At 43.6% G+C, this 15,738-nt stretch overlaps 4 protein-coding genes across 5 annotated transcripts; 3 read left to right on the top strand and 1 right to left on the bottom strand.

The window, feature by feature from the left end:
* The first annotated feature begins 2,344 nt into the window (after positions 1 to 2,344).
* LOC102717929 (60S ribosomal protein L7a-2-like) lies at positions 2,345 to 4,518 on the top strand. Its single transcript, XM_015841202.1, has 7 exons — positions 2,345 to 2,424; positions 2,564 to 2,611; positions 2,710 to 2,911; positions 3,492 to 3,661; positions 3,775 to 3,903; positions 3,998 to 4,090; positions 4,195 to 4,518. Exons 1-7 carry the CDS (start codon positions 2,422 to 2,424, stop codon positions 4,324 to 4,326), a joined length of 777 nt encoding a protein of 258 aa, XP_015696688.1. The 5' UTR covers positions 2,345 to 2,421; the 3' UTR covers positions 4,327 to 4,518.
* Positions 4,519 to 5,141: 623 nt separating this feature from the next.
* Positions 5,142 to 7,654, top strand: LOC102701200 (transmembrane emp24 domain-containing protein p24beta2-like). 2 transcript variants are annotated; one of them, XM_006660755.3, is made up of 5 exons: positions 5,142 to 5,282; positions 5,962 to 6,175; positions 6,382 to 6,568; positions 6,646 to 6,753; positions 7,232 to 7,654. In XM_006660755.3, the coding sequence occupies exons 2-5, from the start codon at positions 5,966 to 5,968 to the stop codon at positions 7,363 to 7,365; spliced, it is 639 nt and encodes a 212-aa protein (XP_006660818.1). In that variant the 5' UTR covers positions 5,142 to 5,282; positions 5,962 to 5,965; the 3' UTR covers positions 7,366 to 7,654. The 2 variants fall into 2 exon arrangements, with proteins under 2 accessions (XP_006660818.1, XP_006660817.1); XM_006660754.3 differs by having other exon boundaries at positions 5,143 to 5,282; positions 5,959 to 6,175.
* A 1,278-nt stretch (positions 7,655 to 8,932) lies between these two features.
* Positions 8,933 to 11,584, top strand: LOC102700925 (peroxidase 55-like). Its single transcript, XM_040527670.1, has 3 exons — positions 8,933 to 9,294; positions 10,566 to 10,757; positions 10,829 to 11,584. The coding sequence occupies exons 1-3, from the start codon at positions 9,043 to 9,045 to the stop codon at positions 11,393 to 11,395; spliced, it is 1,011 nt and encodes a 336-aa protein (XP_040383604.1). The 5' UTR covers positions 8,933 to 9,042; the 3' UTR covers positions 11,396 to 11,584.
* Positions 11,585 to 13,072: 1,488 nt separating this feature from the next.
* Positions 13,073 to 15,168, bottom strand: LOC102700647. Its single transcript, XM_040527888.1, has 2 exons — positions 14,536 to 15,168; positions 13,073 to 13,391 (listed from the first exon to the last, which is right to left on the bottom strand). The coding sequence occupies exons 1-2, from the start codon at positions 14,906 to 14,908 to the stop codon at positions 13,354 to 13,356; spliced, it is 411 nt and encodes a 136-aa protein (XP_040383822.1). The 5' UTR covers positions 14,909 to 15,168; the 3' UTR covers positions 13,073 to 13,353.
* Between the last annotated feature and the right edge of the window lie 570 nt (positions 15,169 to 15,738).

Below are 15,738 nucleotides of genomic sequence, written 5' to 3'. Positions count from 1 at the left end.
TACATTCGAATGTAAGTATGCACAGAAGATTGAATTCAAGACAAAACTACTGAACCACTGCACATACCTTCTGGTGCTTGGCTTGCTACATGGAAAGGTTGGACAGACATGAGGGCCTCCCAGTATTCAGCAATCAGCATCTTACCGAACCAGCACCTATCTTATCATTTTCGCCGGCACTTGCAGGGCATTTTGTCAAAAAATTGCAGAGCCAGTTCATGCTAAGTTGCTGCAATCTGGATAAGCTTATTCATTCCACAATATTGGATTGCTTCAGGCGCAGGGTCCTGAGTAACAGAAAAGCCTGAGAATCAAGGTTGAAGATCTTCAAGAAAAAAAAAACCCTACTATTGCCAGATGATGTCCCTATAGTCCAAACTTGCAAATAATCAGTTGAATCCACGCGTTTTAAGTGTCTGAACTGATGGGACATTTTTGCAAATGTGGAAATCTCAATGTAATATGGCCTCAAAATAGTGACTAATAATCCATCGCTAACTTTTGGAGCACTTAGATAACTAAAAGGGCAGTATCATGAAATTTAAAATTTCTAGGCTCTATGTACTCTTGACATCTGTAGAGTCTAATGCCAGGGGCCACATTGTTTCGGTAGCCCTAGTATCATCCGAAAAGCTGTAACCAACAACTCAGGCTTATACTTTTCAAGGATCAAGTGTTGGAAGAGAAAAGTAAAGCCAGGCTGCCAGGGATAGCAAGTGAAACCATCTTAATGGGAGAAAAGGTCAGTGAAAATTATACAGGGGTCATCATTTGGCTTTATCATGGAAAAAACCAAACGACATATTTGTAACGAAAAATAATTTGTGAATAATTTTTTTATATAGATGTTCTTGGTGATCTAAACGCAAAAGCCCAAAGATAAACTACGATAAAAAACCCCAAAGTCAATCCCAAATTCAAAGTTGAAAATTCAAATTTTGGCTTATAAGTATAAGCCGAAGCAAAACAATGAGGCTGACAATTGGCACAAAAAAAAGCTGCCAATCAAACGACAGAGCACGACGCTTCCACGAGTCAAAAGAAAAAGGCTCCTGGGCTGCTGCGATCTTGAGCAAGGTTTGAGTGAAATGTTCACTAATCACACGAGATATACTCTTGATACGATACTCTGATTCTTTAGCTTGAATTCATTCTTATTTCCAATACTTGCCTCACGACCAGAATGTCATAGAATATGGATCCTGAAGTTGACAATTGTTGCCGACTTTCAGGAAGAGTGTATTTTACATGGTTGCATACACTTACAGCATATGCAAATTAGGCATAACAACACTGCAGTTCCACAATTTCTGCTCCGTGAAGGCATTGCAATTACAGAAGTTCCGGTGAAGAAACACAAAAAGGATACAACTCTGAAACTGGCCTCTGTCCAATATTTGTTATTAATTTTGTTTCACATTATAAAATATTCTAGTCCTCCCTAGATTTGTATCAACCTAATATATTTAGACACATATAAAATATATATGTTGATCAATGGATGAATCTAGATAGGAAAGAGCGACCCGATAGAAAAAAATACGATCAAGCTATAAATTCAGTAGTCCTGACAGGTTCCCAGGCGCACAATTTTTTTTCTTCAGAATTTCGTATTATTGCTTCACCAATACTTGCTTGAAACCTTTATTCCCAACTCCTAAGCTACAACTCGAAACAGATGTTTCCTTTCAAAAACCATGATTCGAGACGATTATAACTTCCCTCCGCTACTAAGCAAAATATACAGTGGCCACTAGATTGACAGCCTCACATGCGATAAATCCGTGTTCTGAGAGGGAACGCGATGCATCAAAGTGCATACCCATGGGAATCCCCAAAGTAAACCGCACAACATTGTACTATGAACAGGAGCGCGCTGTGAACCCCACCGCCACCAACTAGACTGAGATCTGCTAGGAGAGGAACAGAGATCACCTGCGGGGTCCTGGGAAGCGCCGCACGGTGAAGTCCGGTGGCTCGCTCTCCCGCCGACCGCCGTTCCGCCGCCGCCGCTTCGCTCCGCCACGTTGCCGCTCCGCCTGTCCGCCATGGCGTTGGGTTAGCGGAAGGGCAAACACGCAATATCAAAGTATTCGAGGGGGCTATCTAGAAAATTACCAAACTAATGGGCCGAGCTCCGCGCACGGCTTGGCCCATTAACCAGCCCACTTGTCTCTTCCTTAGGGTCGCGGCCCATGTGGCCCCCTCCTAAACCCTAATCCGGGGGCAAATCGACGGCCAAGACAGCCCCGCGCTTTCACCCAGCCGTATCGGACGCTCTACAAGCGTCCACGTCGCCCCGGCACTTCCTTTATAAAATGACCTCCTCGCTTCCCACCTCCATTCGCCGCCACCTCCCCCCTCCTCTTCCTCCGCCGTCGCCTCGCCGTCTCGTCGAGCTCCACCCTCCCCTCCGGCGAAATGGTACGTGCTCCGGCCGTCTGGCCGTTGCCCTCGCGGTGGTTCTCTTCCCTCAATCTCGCAGTCGCAGCGTCGATTTGTAGCCTTGTCTTTGTATGTAAATCATGGGATGCGCTAAGAATTTGAATGGCAAATCTCGCAGGCCCCGAAGCGAGGCGGAAGGGCGCCTGTGCCGGCGAGGAAGAAGCCGGTATGCTCTGCAGCGCCTGGAATCTGCGCATGTTCTTCCGTTGTTTGGGCGCTTGGGGTTTTGATTGGGTGTTCTCTTGCTCGGTTGGGATTGTGCAGGAGAAGGTGACGAACCCGCTGTTCGAGAAGAGGCCGAAGCAGTTCGGCATCGGCGGCGCGCTGCCGCCTAAGAAGGACCTGCACAGGTTCGTGAAGTGGCCCAAGGTCGTGCGCATCCAGCGCCAGCGCCGCATCCTCAAGCAGCGCCTCAAGGTGCCCCCGGCGCTCAACCAGTTCACCCGCACCCTCGACAAGAACCTCGGTATACATATACACATCTCAGTTCTTGTCACAGTGCAGGTGGAATGCTAACTAGTCGATCTAACCTAACTGGTCGATCTGGTTAGGTTGTTAAGAACATAATTACAGTGATGTCTAGCAGATGAGTGTCTTGTTTACTGCGAGGTGTTCTAGTCGAACATTGACACATTAGTGTTTGCCGTGTTGATATTCTGGTTAGTATAGTTGCTATTTGTTGAAATTGAAATTGTAGGATGGACTGTTAAACCTGTCAGGTAAAAGCGCTAGGGCAGCGACAGACTACTGAAGCCATACTGCAGTGTATGGTGTTGGTCGTTCCGACAAACCATCATGTTTTTGTTCATTTGTTTGTCACTATGATTAGTCCTAAAATTACACTTTGTCTCTTCAACACCATTGTTATGTAGTAGGATCTTGTTATTAATTTCGTAGCATTGGGATTCTGCAACTTTGTGCTACCATGTCAAAAATGAAACAAGGAAACTTTCATGTGGTATTGTGGTTTAGCTTTTGTTGGTTTGCATGAGCCATCTAGAGGAATTAAATGTCCAGAAATATCTAATGTAAATCATTATCTGCAGCAACCAACCTGTTTAAGATGCTTCTCAAGTACCGCCCTGAGGACAAGGCTGCCAAGAAGGAGAGGCTTTTGAAGAGGGCCCAGGCTGAGGCTGAAGGGAAAACCGTTGAGGCAAAGAAACCAATTGTTGTGAAGTATGGTCTTAACCATGTCACTTACCTTATTGAGCAGGTACAGATCCTTGTTGACTTCCATTTATTTGCTAGTTACTCATCAAGGGGCGTATTTATGGGAATAAACTATCAAGCAACACTGTTCTGATATCTTGGGTGCTTTTCGTGCAGAGCAAGGCCCAGCTGGTTGTCATCGCTCATGATGTTGATCCAATTGAGCTGGTCGTGTGGCTCCCTGCCCTCTGCAGGAAGATGGAGGTCCCTTACTGCATCGTTAAAGGCAAAGCACGTCTTGGATCGGTATATTTTCTCTTGACTCTATCAAGTGATCTTGTTTGATGTTATCTAAGCTAGTAGATAGAGGGGCTCATTCTTTGCAAATAATTGTATGTAGATTGTTCACAAGAAAACTGCATCTGTTCTGTGCTTGACCACTGTCAAGAATGAGGACAAGCTTGAGTTCAGCAAGATCTTGGAGGCCATCAAGGTATGATACCACCACACCCCTTGCTGTTCACTCATGAGTCATCATGCTATAAAGTGCTGCTTGTTACCCTCTCATTTCTAACTTTGTGCACCATTACTCTCCAGGCGAACTTCAACGACAAATTTGACGAGGTCAGGAAGAAATGGGGAGGCGGTGTCATGGGCTCCAAGTCGCAGGCCAAGACCAAGGCCAGGGAAAAGCTGCTCGCCAAGGAGGCTGCTCAGCGGATGACCTAAATATATATTAGCCCTCTGTTGAGCTCCCCCTGTAGTTTCATTCAGTGTAATGATTTTGACGAGGAACCCATTATTTAGCACCGTGCGACAATGCTGTGGTTTTCTGAAGTCTATTTCATATATTTTCTGTTCACAAGACCATGCTGGGAAACTATGCAGGATATCAGATCTTTACAATGTTTGGTTTTTACAGGATCTGTGCTGTGTTGCTGATTGATGCCTTCTCTTTTTTGAGGGAAATTGCAGGAGCTCTGCCTATATTCATCAAGAGAGGAAAGAGAGTTGTTCTTGATGCCTTAGCTGAACATTACTATGTTCAGCTCGCAATTTTGCTACCGTTCAATTGGAAGTCTTATGATGCACGACAAATTTCATTAATTATTCAGTGTTCGACGGCTTAGATGCAGAGAGACCAAAGAAAATTCTTTTGGCGCATCGCGATTTTCAGTAATTATTCAGAGAGGCAGAAACATTAGGTTGGCCTGATTATGGACACCGGATCATCGTCGGTGCCTTTTAAGCTGCCAAATGACAAATATCAACCTTATCAGCTTTCTGTTATTCTTAGCATAGGTTTCTCAGTAAACTTATTTATCCATTAGCACTTTGAAAAGTGCATTTATATGCATCTAATTTTTTTTAACAAAGTATTGGTACTATCAGAGAGTTCAAATTAGGCCCAGCCAAACTGAACAGTTGGGCCATGCAAACAATACTGAACCATCTTCTCACTGGCAGGTGGGCCCAGGGAGAGACTTCGCGTGCACAAAGTCCGAAAAGCCCACGAGAGAACGAAGCCGTTAACCCAACGTAAAGACAAGCTCCCGTGCTCTCCAATTCCGATCTCGCAAACAAGAAAATTCCCCGGGAAGAAAAAAAAAACAAACAAACAAAGAGACGCGAGGGCAAGATCGCGAGAGATTCCACGTACTCGTGCCCCGCCCCCAAACCCCAAGGTGAGCTCGATCCATCCTCCCTCCCGATTTCGACCTCTTTCCGGTGTAGAATCCGCCGCTTGTGGGTGTGGCTCCGATTTGTGATGCCTGTGTATCGATTTTTGTTTTCTCTTCGGTGCCGTGGATGGTGGGGGTCAAGGGCATTGCGCGTGGGTTCATGTGTGGGGGGTACTCTAGATCTGGCGGGGATGCTCGGCTCCTTGTTTTCCATTGCTCTTCTTATGCCCCCCAATTCCACGGGGAGGTTTGAGCCCTTGATGCATCTGTAGCCTGCAGCAGTTAGGTCGTCAGCCGCTCAGCCATCGTGGCAAAGTTCGTACTTTTTCAGTGATGTAGGAATTTTACAGTATATCTACCTTTTTGTGGGGTACTTTGTGCATTGATAATGTTTTACTTTGTACAGTAAATCTACCTTTGTATGATTGTATCCTGTTTCTGCATTGTCATAAGGAGTGAGTCAGTGAGCTATTTCTTGAATACTCCACACTAGCTACCACCTGCTTTGAACTTGAAGCCTTGAACTATAATGTGTGAATTTGGGAGATTGAAGTTGTATGTTCTTAATAGCCTTAATCCTCATTACTTTCAGTAGAAATGCTAAGTTTAGCTATTTGGTACTAGTTCTCTAATTCTATGTTGATACCATCTAAATTCTATCACTTTGTGTTTATTGCAGCAGGACCATGGAGGGGGTTAGTTTGAGATTGGGGTATCTGTTGGTCCTATGTATCTTGACCTTCTTGCGCCCTGCTGTGGCTATTCGCTTTGTGATTGATAGGGAAGAGTGCTTCTCTCATAATGTTGATTATGAAGGGGATACAGTTCATGTATCCTTTGTTGTGATCAAGGCAGATACGCCATGGCATTTTACTAAGGACGGCGTGGATCTTGTGGTATGGTCTTAGTTTTCTTTTTTTGTTTTGTTTTTCTTTTGTCCCACTATCCGACATGTAAATACTCTGCAACTCTATTGCCTTCGCTGCAAGTAAGGAACAATAGCTGCCTAGTCATTGTCATGTTTTGTTTAATGCTTGCATGATTCCTTCAAACTTTCCAGTCATGTCATATACAAAACTGATTCAACTTCGATATGTGGCAGGTTAAGGATCCCAATGGTAATCAAATCCATGATTCCCGTGACAAGATTACTGATAAATTTGAGTTCATAGTTCATAAGCGAGGAGTTCACCGCTTCTGCTTCACCAATAAATCTCCATACCATGAAACTGTAGACTTTGATGTACTTGTTGGTCATTTTTCATATTTTGACCAACATGCCAAAGATGGTAAGAGTTTTAGTGGTTTCGTTACACTTGTCTAACAGGGGGCATGCGGTTGATTCCTTTATTCTTGAAACATATAGAACATTTTGGCACCTTGTTCGAGCAAATTGCAAAGTTGGATGAAGCCCTCTACAACATTCAGTTTGAACAGCACTGGTTGGAGGCCCAAACGGACCGCCAAGCAATATGTATGTTCCCCCTATTTCTCTATCTCCAAATAATAGTGTTTTGAGATTGTAATATGTATGGTCTCTAGTTTTCCTCTTATCATATATAAGAGCAATTTTACAGTTCTTAAGAAAGTAATAGTAGGTATCAAAATTTACAGTATCTCTCGTTACTTACTCAAGTACCGTAAAATTGCTCCATATAAATACCACTTATGAGTTGTGGCAAATGCTTAACTTTTCTCTTTCTGTACTGCCAACAAACTGTCCTGCCTTAGGAGCTCCTTTTAAGCCTTGGACCAGATCGCCGGACATACCACATAACCAAACATCTTGAAATTCAGAAATATTTTTATGTGCTAAATTGATGAACAACATGAGAATGCGTACCATCTTGTGTTTTCTGTAAACCTCATGTTTTGTCAAAAGCAAATTTTGCATTATCTGATAAACATGCATTATTGCTAATACTGCAACCCATATTTTTTATCTGATGCAGTAAACGAGAACATGGGCAGAAGGGCAGTTCACAAGGCACTATTTGAATCAGCTGCTCTTATTGCAGCCAGCGTTGTGCAGGTTTACTTACTACGTCGCCTCTTTGAGCGGAAACTGGGAACATCAAGGGTCTAATTCTCTGTAGTAGGTCTCCTTATACTCACCAACCCAAACTGTGTATTCCAATACCGCATTATGTGTTTGCAAGATCTGTTGCATCCTGTTCACGTATTTAGCATTTCTGTCTAGAATTTTGTAATTCAATTGTTGCAGTATTGTGCGTCAGTAACTTGCCGCCCCATCAGATCCAATTCAGCGTCTTATATCTATCTGCACTTGCATGCTGGGTCCTAATGGCCTTGGAAAAAAAATGAGGCAAGAACTTTTTTTTCTGACAAAGAATTAAGAACCCAAAATTTCAGCTCATGAGTGTTCTGAACCATAAAAATGATTTGAACGAAAGGAGCCCAACCTTTCTACATTAACATGTGTATCACGTATTCAGAAATCCATCTTTTTTGGGAGAACCCTTTGATGAGTCTGGATTATTTTTCTGTATTATGGCTGTATTTTGCTGTCTGGAGTTACAAATAGCTCAGATGATACCAAATCCAAAGAGATGATACCAACTGGTTTGTTATCTGATTAGGATACAGTTGGAAGCCATGTGCAGTCTCGCGGTCCTAAATTCTTTTCATGACTAGACTTTTCCCGTGTTATGGATAATGATTTCGCAAATAATGATTGGCACTACTGCTCGTGCTGATAAGCATAACAACTTTGGAAATTGCATTTCAATGTCCAGTATGATTGGTACATGGAGTCACTGACAATCGAGTGAAGGAATCTGTGACCCAAACTTAGCAGCCGTCCGTGACACGTATCAACATCATGGATGATAACTTGCATTCTTGAAATTGTCAGTAATTCAGTAGAGTAGCCTGGAGTACTGTACAGTGTACAGTGTACAGTGTACAGTGTACTGCTTTGTAAAGTTTGCATTGCAGATAAACGAAAGCAGGCACCAGCACTTGTTCTTTGAACAAGCTCTACCCCTGTGAAACCTTTTCATGGGTGGGGGAGCTCCACCAGAACACTAATATACTGTTCATCTGCAGTTCACGATGCTGTAATTAAGCTCAATAAGCACCTTTATGCAATGATGATTATATGGCTTCGCTATCATTCTCTGAATCTGACGCTGAAAAGGTCATCTAAATGTTATTGTATGTTTGTTTTAACTCTAGTTTTTACAAATCAAAAACTCGCCAAATTTGTATAGTGATGGTGTCATCATCTCTTCTTTAGATAAATCAAGTTCCTTGATTTGAAGAAAAAACAGGATTTTTGTTGGATTCTAATCTTATGGAATTTTTTTCCTATATGGATTTTTGAAACAAATGATTAAATCCTATGAAAATTTTATAGAATACCTCATATATATATATATATATATGCATGCAAGTTTTGGAGAAATTTTAACTTGAGATCTAATCTCATGCTGTTTTTTTTTCTACGGTCCAATCAAAAGGTTTCTTCACGTGGTTTGCAACCTCGATTTTACATTTGCACTCGTAGCAAAATCGTGTTTTTTGTTTCATATTCCTCCAAGGATCCTAAGCAATTAACTACACCATCTTGCAATTTAATTAATGATTAGCATCAAACAAAACCCTCTCCCCCTCTTTCACTATCGCCGGTGCCCACCACTGTACCCCCACCATTCCTGTCTCTTCCTCTTCCCTTCGCTCCTCCAACCACTAGCGCAGTGCATCTCCATCGCCATTGGCAAGCGAGGAGCTTGAGAGCTCCATGGAGCGAGGTGGTAGGAGGAGGAGGTGCGGTAGCCTGTGCGGCGTCGCTGCGGCGGCGATGGCGCTGGTGCTGGTGGCGGCAATGGCGGCGGCGCCCGGCGGCGAGGCGAGGCTGTCGCCGGACCACTACCGGTCGACGTGCCCCGGCGTCGAGGCCATCGTGCGGTCGGCGGTGGCCAGGAAGGTGAAGGAGACCTTCGTCACCGTCCCGGCCACGCTCCGCCTCTTCTTCCACGACTGCTTCGTCGAGGTGAGCCGCGAGCGACGCCATCAAATTCAAACCAAACCAACCTCGTGTTCTTGATTCAGATTTCAGAGCGGACTTGAAGGTGTCAACTGTCAAAGTTTCAGAGTTGCATCATATTTTTGTTTTTTTTTAAAAAAAACTTTTATATATATATATATATATATATATATATATATATATATATATATATATATATATATGTTTTTACAGTGATTTTGAGCATCAGTTAAAAAATAAAATACGATAAAAAACTCTAAAATCAGTGCTAAATTTGGGGTCAAAAAAATTAAATTTTAGCTTCTAAACATGAGAAATTTAACTATTTGCCACTTTTAACCAGTGAGTGGCAAATCTTTTGTCACTCCGTGATAGAGATTAAGTGGGTGTGGTAAAGATTGACAAAATATTAAAAGCCCCTCTAAGCATAAAGCGAAAAATTTTGGTTTTATAACTTTCTTGATTCTCTCAGTCGAATTTGGTATGGCTAGTTTAGCTGCATTTGGCATTTGCATGATTGCATCCTTCATTCAAGCTCATTCAGCTCAGAATTAGCCTGCATTTAATTGCATCATAGATCATGGTCAAATTTTGGTCTATTAGTCTCCGGAGGAGAAGGGGGAGAAAGAGAGATGACTAGATGAGATAACGAGAGATTAGCAGTAGATTAATGGTACGAAATGGCAACTGGATTAGCTCCAAATCACGCACTCGTCGCTTCTTCCATGTGACTGCACGACCTTTTCTGTCAACTGGCCTGCCTAATCAAATGCTCGCGACGGATGCTTCCTGCGTCCCTGCTGGCAAGCCAGCCGCCACGTCGTCGTATCCGTCGTCGTATCCGTCGCCGTACCCATCCACGTCATCGTTACTAGTAGGGAATACTGCAAAAACCCTCCTAACATTTATTTGGGTGGTTTTTGTAGTTTTTCTTTCCTCGTATTCCAAGATGATTTTGTGCTCTAAGAGTTGAAATTTTTTTTGTCGGTTTTGCAATTGTTTAGATTAAGTTGAGTTTTTAATTGGCACGTTTAAATTATTAAGACGATTATTTGACTTTTCAGAGAAAAACAAACGATATAATTAAAAAAACAACCTATAAATAAAATTTTTATATCCGTGTTATCAGTGATCGGCGGTAAAATAACCTATAATGAAAAAACTAAATTAAATTTACTTTAATACTAAAATTTAAATTTTAGCTTATAAATACAAACAGAAACAAATACAAACAGAAACAGAAGTAAAAATGTGAGAGTGACCATGTCTTTTGATAGGGATGTGACGCGTCAGTGATGATCGCGTCGCGGGGCAACGACGCCGAGAAGGACTCGCCGGATAACTTGTCCCTCGCCGGCGACGGCTTCGACACGGTGGTGCGCGCCAAGGCGGCGGTCGAGAAGAAGTGCCCCGGCGTGGTCTCCTGCGCCGACATCCTCGCCATCGCCGCCAGGGACGTCGTCGCCATGGTAATCACCCTCCTCCTGGCACACACCGTGCGAGGTCACGGCTTCTAACAATGGCAGTGGCGCGTTTGCAGTCGTCGGGCCCACACTGGACCGTCGAGCTCGGCCGGCTAGACGGCCTCGTCTCCAAGTCCGGCAGCGTCGCCGGCAGGCTGCCGGGTCCGGACATGCGCGTCAGGGAGCTCGCCGCGATGTTCGCCAAGAGCAACCTCACGGTGCTCGACATGGTGGCGCTCTCGGGCGCGCACACCGTCGGGTTCGCGCACTGCACGCGCTTCGCCGGCCGGCTGTACGGGCGCGGCGGCGTCGACGCGTCCTACGACCCGGCGTACGCGCGGCAGCTGATGGCGGCGTGCCCGCACGACGTGGCGGCGACCATCGCCGTCAACATGGACCCGATCACCCCGACCGCCTTCGACAACACCTACTACGCCAACCTCGCCGGCGGCCTGGGCCTGTTCACCTCCGACCAGGAGCTCTACGCCGACGCCGCATCGCGGCCGGCGGTCACGAGCTTCGCCAAGAACCAGACGCTCTTCTTCGAGGCGTTCAAGGAGGCCATGGTGAAGCTGGGCAGGGTCGGAGTGAAGGCCGGCAAGCATGGAGAGATCAGAAGAGACTGCACAGCTTTCAACACGTAGTTTGAATACTGCACTCTGCAACATTTGTAAGTTGTAGCAACTGGAACTGGGTCGTATATCCAAATTATATCAGTTTAAGGTAAGAATTTTTGCACTTTTGTAATTCTGTTATCGGTCTGTATTCATTGGTTTAAAAGTCAAAACTGAAAAATATATTAGAAGAAAAAAAAGTCTAAATCGAACCTAAGTCAGCCTTGAAAATTTAAAGTCTTAACATTTAAAATTATGTTTGCATCTGATAAGTAAGTAAGGCCCTGTTTACTTTCCAAAATTATTTCAAAAAACATCACATCGAATCTTTAGACACTTAAATAAAACATTAAATATTGATGAAAATTAAAACTAATTACATAGTTATGGGGAAATCGTGAGATTAATCTTTTAGCCTAATTAGTGAATGATTAGTTATAAGTGATACAGTAACCAACATGTGCTAATGATAGATTAATTCCACTTAAAAGATTGGTCTCGTAGTTTCTAGACAGAATCTGAAATTTATTTTATAATTAGACTATATTTAATACTTTAAATGTGTAACCGTACGCATCGATGTGACATCTCTCCAAAAAAATTTGGGAACTAACCGGGCCTAAGAGCAGGTACAATAGCAGGCTATAAGTCAGCTATAAGTATATTTTAAAGAGATAAGAGGGGAGAGAGAAGAGAGGTGGGCTACTAATTTGTAGCCAGCTGTAGCACGAACTCCAAGACATAGTGCGTGTATGACATGTAGGACCATATATTAATGTTTTGTAGGTACCTATTGTATGAATTGACAATAGATAAATTGGAGCAAGTAGTTGGCTATACTATTGAACTTGCTCTAAGAATAAAGGGGGTATTTAGATTGAGAAAATTTTTGGAAGAAATGTCACGTCAAATGTTTGATCGAATGTCAGAAAGGGTTTTCGGACATGAATGAAAAAACGAATTTCACGGCTAGCCTGGAAACCGCGAGACGAATCTTTTGAGCCTAATTAATCCGTCATTAGCACATATTGGTTGCTGTAGCACTTATGGCTAATCATAGACTAATTAGGCTTAAAAGATTCGTCTCAAGATTTCTTTCATAACTGTGCAATTAGTTTTTTGGTTCATCTATATTTAATACTTTATTTAGGTGTCCAAAAATTCGATGTGATGTTTTTGAAAAAAAATTGGAAACTAAACAAGGCCAAAGTAGACGAGGAAAGCAACAACATGCGCAAATCTGACGTTAGCAGCCGCTTGCCTGACGATGATGATAGGGTACGTGCAGGTTCAGAAACTGAAACTGGTTGAGCTTTCTTGTGGTAGGGCACCAATGGCCATTGCTTCCTGGGGTTGCTCTCCTCTTGCTTTCATGACCCATACTTTTGACCTAACTAACCCAGCCTTTCTTGATGTTGTATGAACACGGGCCGGGCCATCTTGGGACCTACTCAACGCCTCCTTGAATAGACGGTTGCCAGTAGCAATCAAATAACCATTTTCAGATCCACAAATCAGAAGATAACAGAACTTTCAGATATCTTACTGGCCTAACAAGAATCCAGTGCCAGAAACATGCCCAGGATGCTGGAATCGATAACAAATAGTCTAATTCTGACATGAATCAAGAAGAATCCTGTGGTTCCCAAAACAGAGGCAACAGTGCAGCTCCATAAGATTTGGAGACAATCAGACAATGCCAGTTGAGCAAAAGCAAGATACAAACTTGAAGAAAAAGAGCTCTCCAATTCTGAAACAATTATAAGATCCATGTAGTAGTAAAACCAAACCGTTCTTTCCGTATGTACAAAGTTTTCTGTTAAAGCGTGTCATCCTAATTATAATATATAAACCCATCTAAGCTTGTTGCCGCGTTACATGGTAAAAAGTTGTCCAGGAAGGAAAACATAGGATGGCATACTGCTGCCCAAACTCCGGTTCTTCTATACACCTCCATGAGAAATTGAGAACCTACTTCTTATTCAACTTCACATCTGCATGAATGGAGGCTTGGAAAATATATACCCTGCACAAGAAGATGACAATCCAAAGCTCTTGTTATATGATAACAATGGATAATCATGAATGCAATAAAGACAAGAAATCTTAAAAGCATTGATAGTGATGACACTAGTGATATAGGCAGCACTTTTTACAGGCAATAGGAACATGGAAAAAAATTGCACAGGAATAATCTATGAACTGTTTTTAGGTTGTAATAGCACATCTTGATTTACCACAGAAAAACTGATGTACTATGCTCTTTTATTTGCGATGAATGTTCAATACTATGATAGAACATATAAAGGGTGGCGGGGTAATTGAGGTTCAGCTTCACCTGTATGACACCCTTGGAAAGCAGTACCCAATTTCAAAGATAAATTAGCTATCTCAAATTTTCTAGATGAATTGACAGTGAAATCCTGAAAAGTGAAACAAATGCGCTAAGTCAAGCTAAACTAGGCTATTCTTTTCTTCCGAAGAATCTAAGAAAGGTATTCGTGATTGTCACTACTTACATTTTATTCCTCTCAAAACTCCTTTCTTCCTAAGAACCTCAGCTTGTTTCCCATCAAATGAGCAAAGAAATAAACTTTTGCTTTCTGGTCTCCAGCTTAACAAGCACTGAAGCACTCAGGCGCCCATTGCATCATTATATGGCCCTTTTTGACCTCATATGTTTACAGCTCCTTTCCCCTTTCAATTTCATATGGTCGGTGCTCGGTGGCAAAATTTAGTCACTTCGATTATCAAATTGAAGCAATAGCTAACGTTTCTATGTCTACTGGAGATCTAAAACTTTTCATCAAGAGTTTATCTGGGCCACCTACAAACTACCAATTGTGACCCTTTGCTGCGCACATTGATTGGAATGATGTCCTCCTGGACTTAATCGACAGAGTAATCTGAAAAATCACAACCTGAATCCAGAAGCAACACACAACTTTCTAACATTCAGAAAAGCACCCGAAATCTGACAGACGCTTCACCGTTGGGCATAATTTAAGCAAAGGGGCGCATTTTTAGCTCAGCTAAACCTAAGAAACGCCACCAATTATCACATTTACACCCAATTACGCCTGAATCCATGGTGAAACTCCCAATCTTGACTAACCCGAACATGTAAAAGATAAGCGCTTTTGGCCGCCCAAACGGGCAAGATCACGTACATGTGGAGGCCACCTTCGGCGAGGAGGAGGAGGAGGAGGAGGCACCGGCGGGCCAGAGGATGGCCCTCCCGATCCCGGACAGGTTGGTGACGAACCCCACGAAGAGGAAGACGCAGGCGAGGGCGACGACCCAGGGCATGAGGAAGAACCCCAGCATGAAGGTCACCGACCCGCACAGCATCAGCGCCACCGACGCCCCCAGCAGCATCGACGCCAGCCCCGCCGCCGTCACCTGCCGCGGCCACGCCGCCCGCCCCGCGCCCCCTTCCTCCGGCGACGACCGGAGCACGGTCAGCAGCAGCGCGCACAGCTCGTACATCACCCTCGACGACTGGTCGTCCTCCGCCGCCGCCGCCGCCGCCGACGACCTCATGCCCCCGCCTCTCACGCGAATCAAGAATCAAGAATCAGGAATCTTGGACGGGGGAAAGGAAAAAAATGGGGTTGCTTTGGGGGCTCGCGGTTTGCTTGTGGTGCGATCGTGCTGGTGGAGATCGAATTGGAATGGCGAGAGGGGACATGGGCGTTGGTTGAAATAGAGATACTAGCGGGGGGAGGGGATGATGGGGAGGGGAGGCGTCGTCGTCTACGCTACGAGGGCGACGAGCGAGAGAGAGAGAGAGAGGGAGAGGATAATGGTGGGGTGGCTGGACGCTTGCGGTTTGTTTAATGGGCGGTTATTTCCGGTGGTGTTGGCGTGGATAACTGTGCAACTGATCGCTTTGGTTGACTGTCAAATTTATCTCGTTGAATTCCCCTAGTAAGGCCTTGAGTAGTTTCTAAATTTTTTTCCAAAAACATCACATCGAATCTTTGGACATCTAAATAAAGCATTAAACATAGATGAATCAAAAAACTAATTGCACAGTTACGAAAGAAATCTTGTGATGAATCTTTTAAGCCCAATTAGTCTATGATTAGCCATAAATGCTACAGTAACCAACATATACTAATTACGGATTAACTAGGCTCAAAAGATTCGTCTCACGGTATCTAGGCTAGCCGTGAAATTCGTTTTTTCATTCGTGTCCGAAAACCCCTTTCGACATCCGGTCAAACATTTGACGTGACATTTTTTCTAAAAATTTTCTCAATCTAAACACCACCTAAACCATCTGCTTCTCCATCCGTTCTAATATAACGTTATTTTTCGATTTCTGTGTCCAATGCTTTGACCATCCGTCCTATAAAATTCATAGTAGT

Source organism: Oryza brachyantha, chromosome 9 (genome assembly GCF_000231095.2).
Source record: "Oryza brachyantha chromosome 9, ObraRS2, whole genome shotgun sequence".
NCBI lineage: Eukaryota > Viridiplantae > Streptophyta > Magnoliopsida > Poales > Poaceae > Oryza > Oryza brachyantha.
The sequence above is the reverse complement of the archived record's forward strand: the minus strand, read 5'-3'. Positions and strand labels throughout refer to the sequence as shown.

Excerpts from the sequence above, each read along its gene's own strand:
- LOC102717929 (XM_015841202.1), top strand. Across the intron at positions 2,612-2,709 it reads TGCCGGCGAGGAAGAAGCCG|GAGAAGGTGACGAACCCGCT; the intron begins GTATGCTCTGCA and ends GGGATTGTGCAG. Across the intron at positions 3,662-3,774 it reads TCACTTACCTTATTGAGCAG|AGCAAGGCCCAGCTGGTTGT; the intron begins GTACAGATCCTT and ends CTTTTCGTGCAG.
- LOC102701200 (XM_006660755.3), top strand. The coding sequence starts at position 5,966 with ATGGAGGGGGTTAGTTTGAGATTGGGGTATCTGTTGGTCCTATGTATC. Across the intron at positions 6,569-6,645 it reads TGACCAACATGCCAAAGATG|AACATTTTGGCACCTTGTTC; the intron begins GTAAGAGTTTTA and ends TGAAACATATAG. Across the intron at positions 6,754-7,231 it reads AACGGACCGCCAAGCAATAT|TAAACGAGAACATGGGCAGA; the intron begins GTATGTTCCCCC and ends TATCTGATGCAG.
- LOC102700925 (XM_040527670.1), top strand. The coding sequence starts at position 9,043 with ATGGAGCGAGGTGGTAGGAGGAGGAGGTGCGGTAGCCTGTGCGGCGTC. Across the intron at positions 9,295-10,565 it reads TCCACGACTGCTTCGTCGAG|GGATGTGACGCGTCAGTGAT; the intron begins GTGAGCCGCGAG and ends GTCTTTTGATAG. Across the intron at positions 10,758-10,828 it reads CCAGGGACGTCGTCGCCATG|TCGTCGGGCCCACACTGGAC; the intron begins GTAATCACCCTC and ends GCGCGTTTGCAG.
- LOC102700647 (XM_040527888.1), bottom strand. The coding sequence starts at position 14,908 with ATGAGGTCGTCGGCGGCGGCGGCGGCGGCGGAGGACGACCAGTCGTCG. Across the intron at positions 13,392-14,535 it reads GCCGAAGGTGGCCTCCACAT|GGTATATATTTTCCAAGCCT; the intron begins GTACGTGATCTT and ends CTTCTTGTGCAG.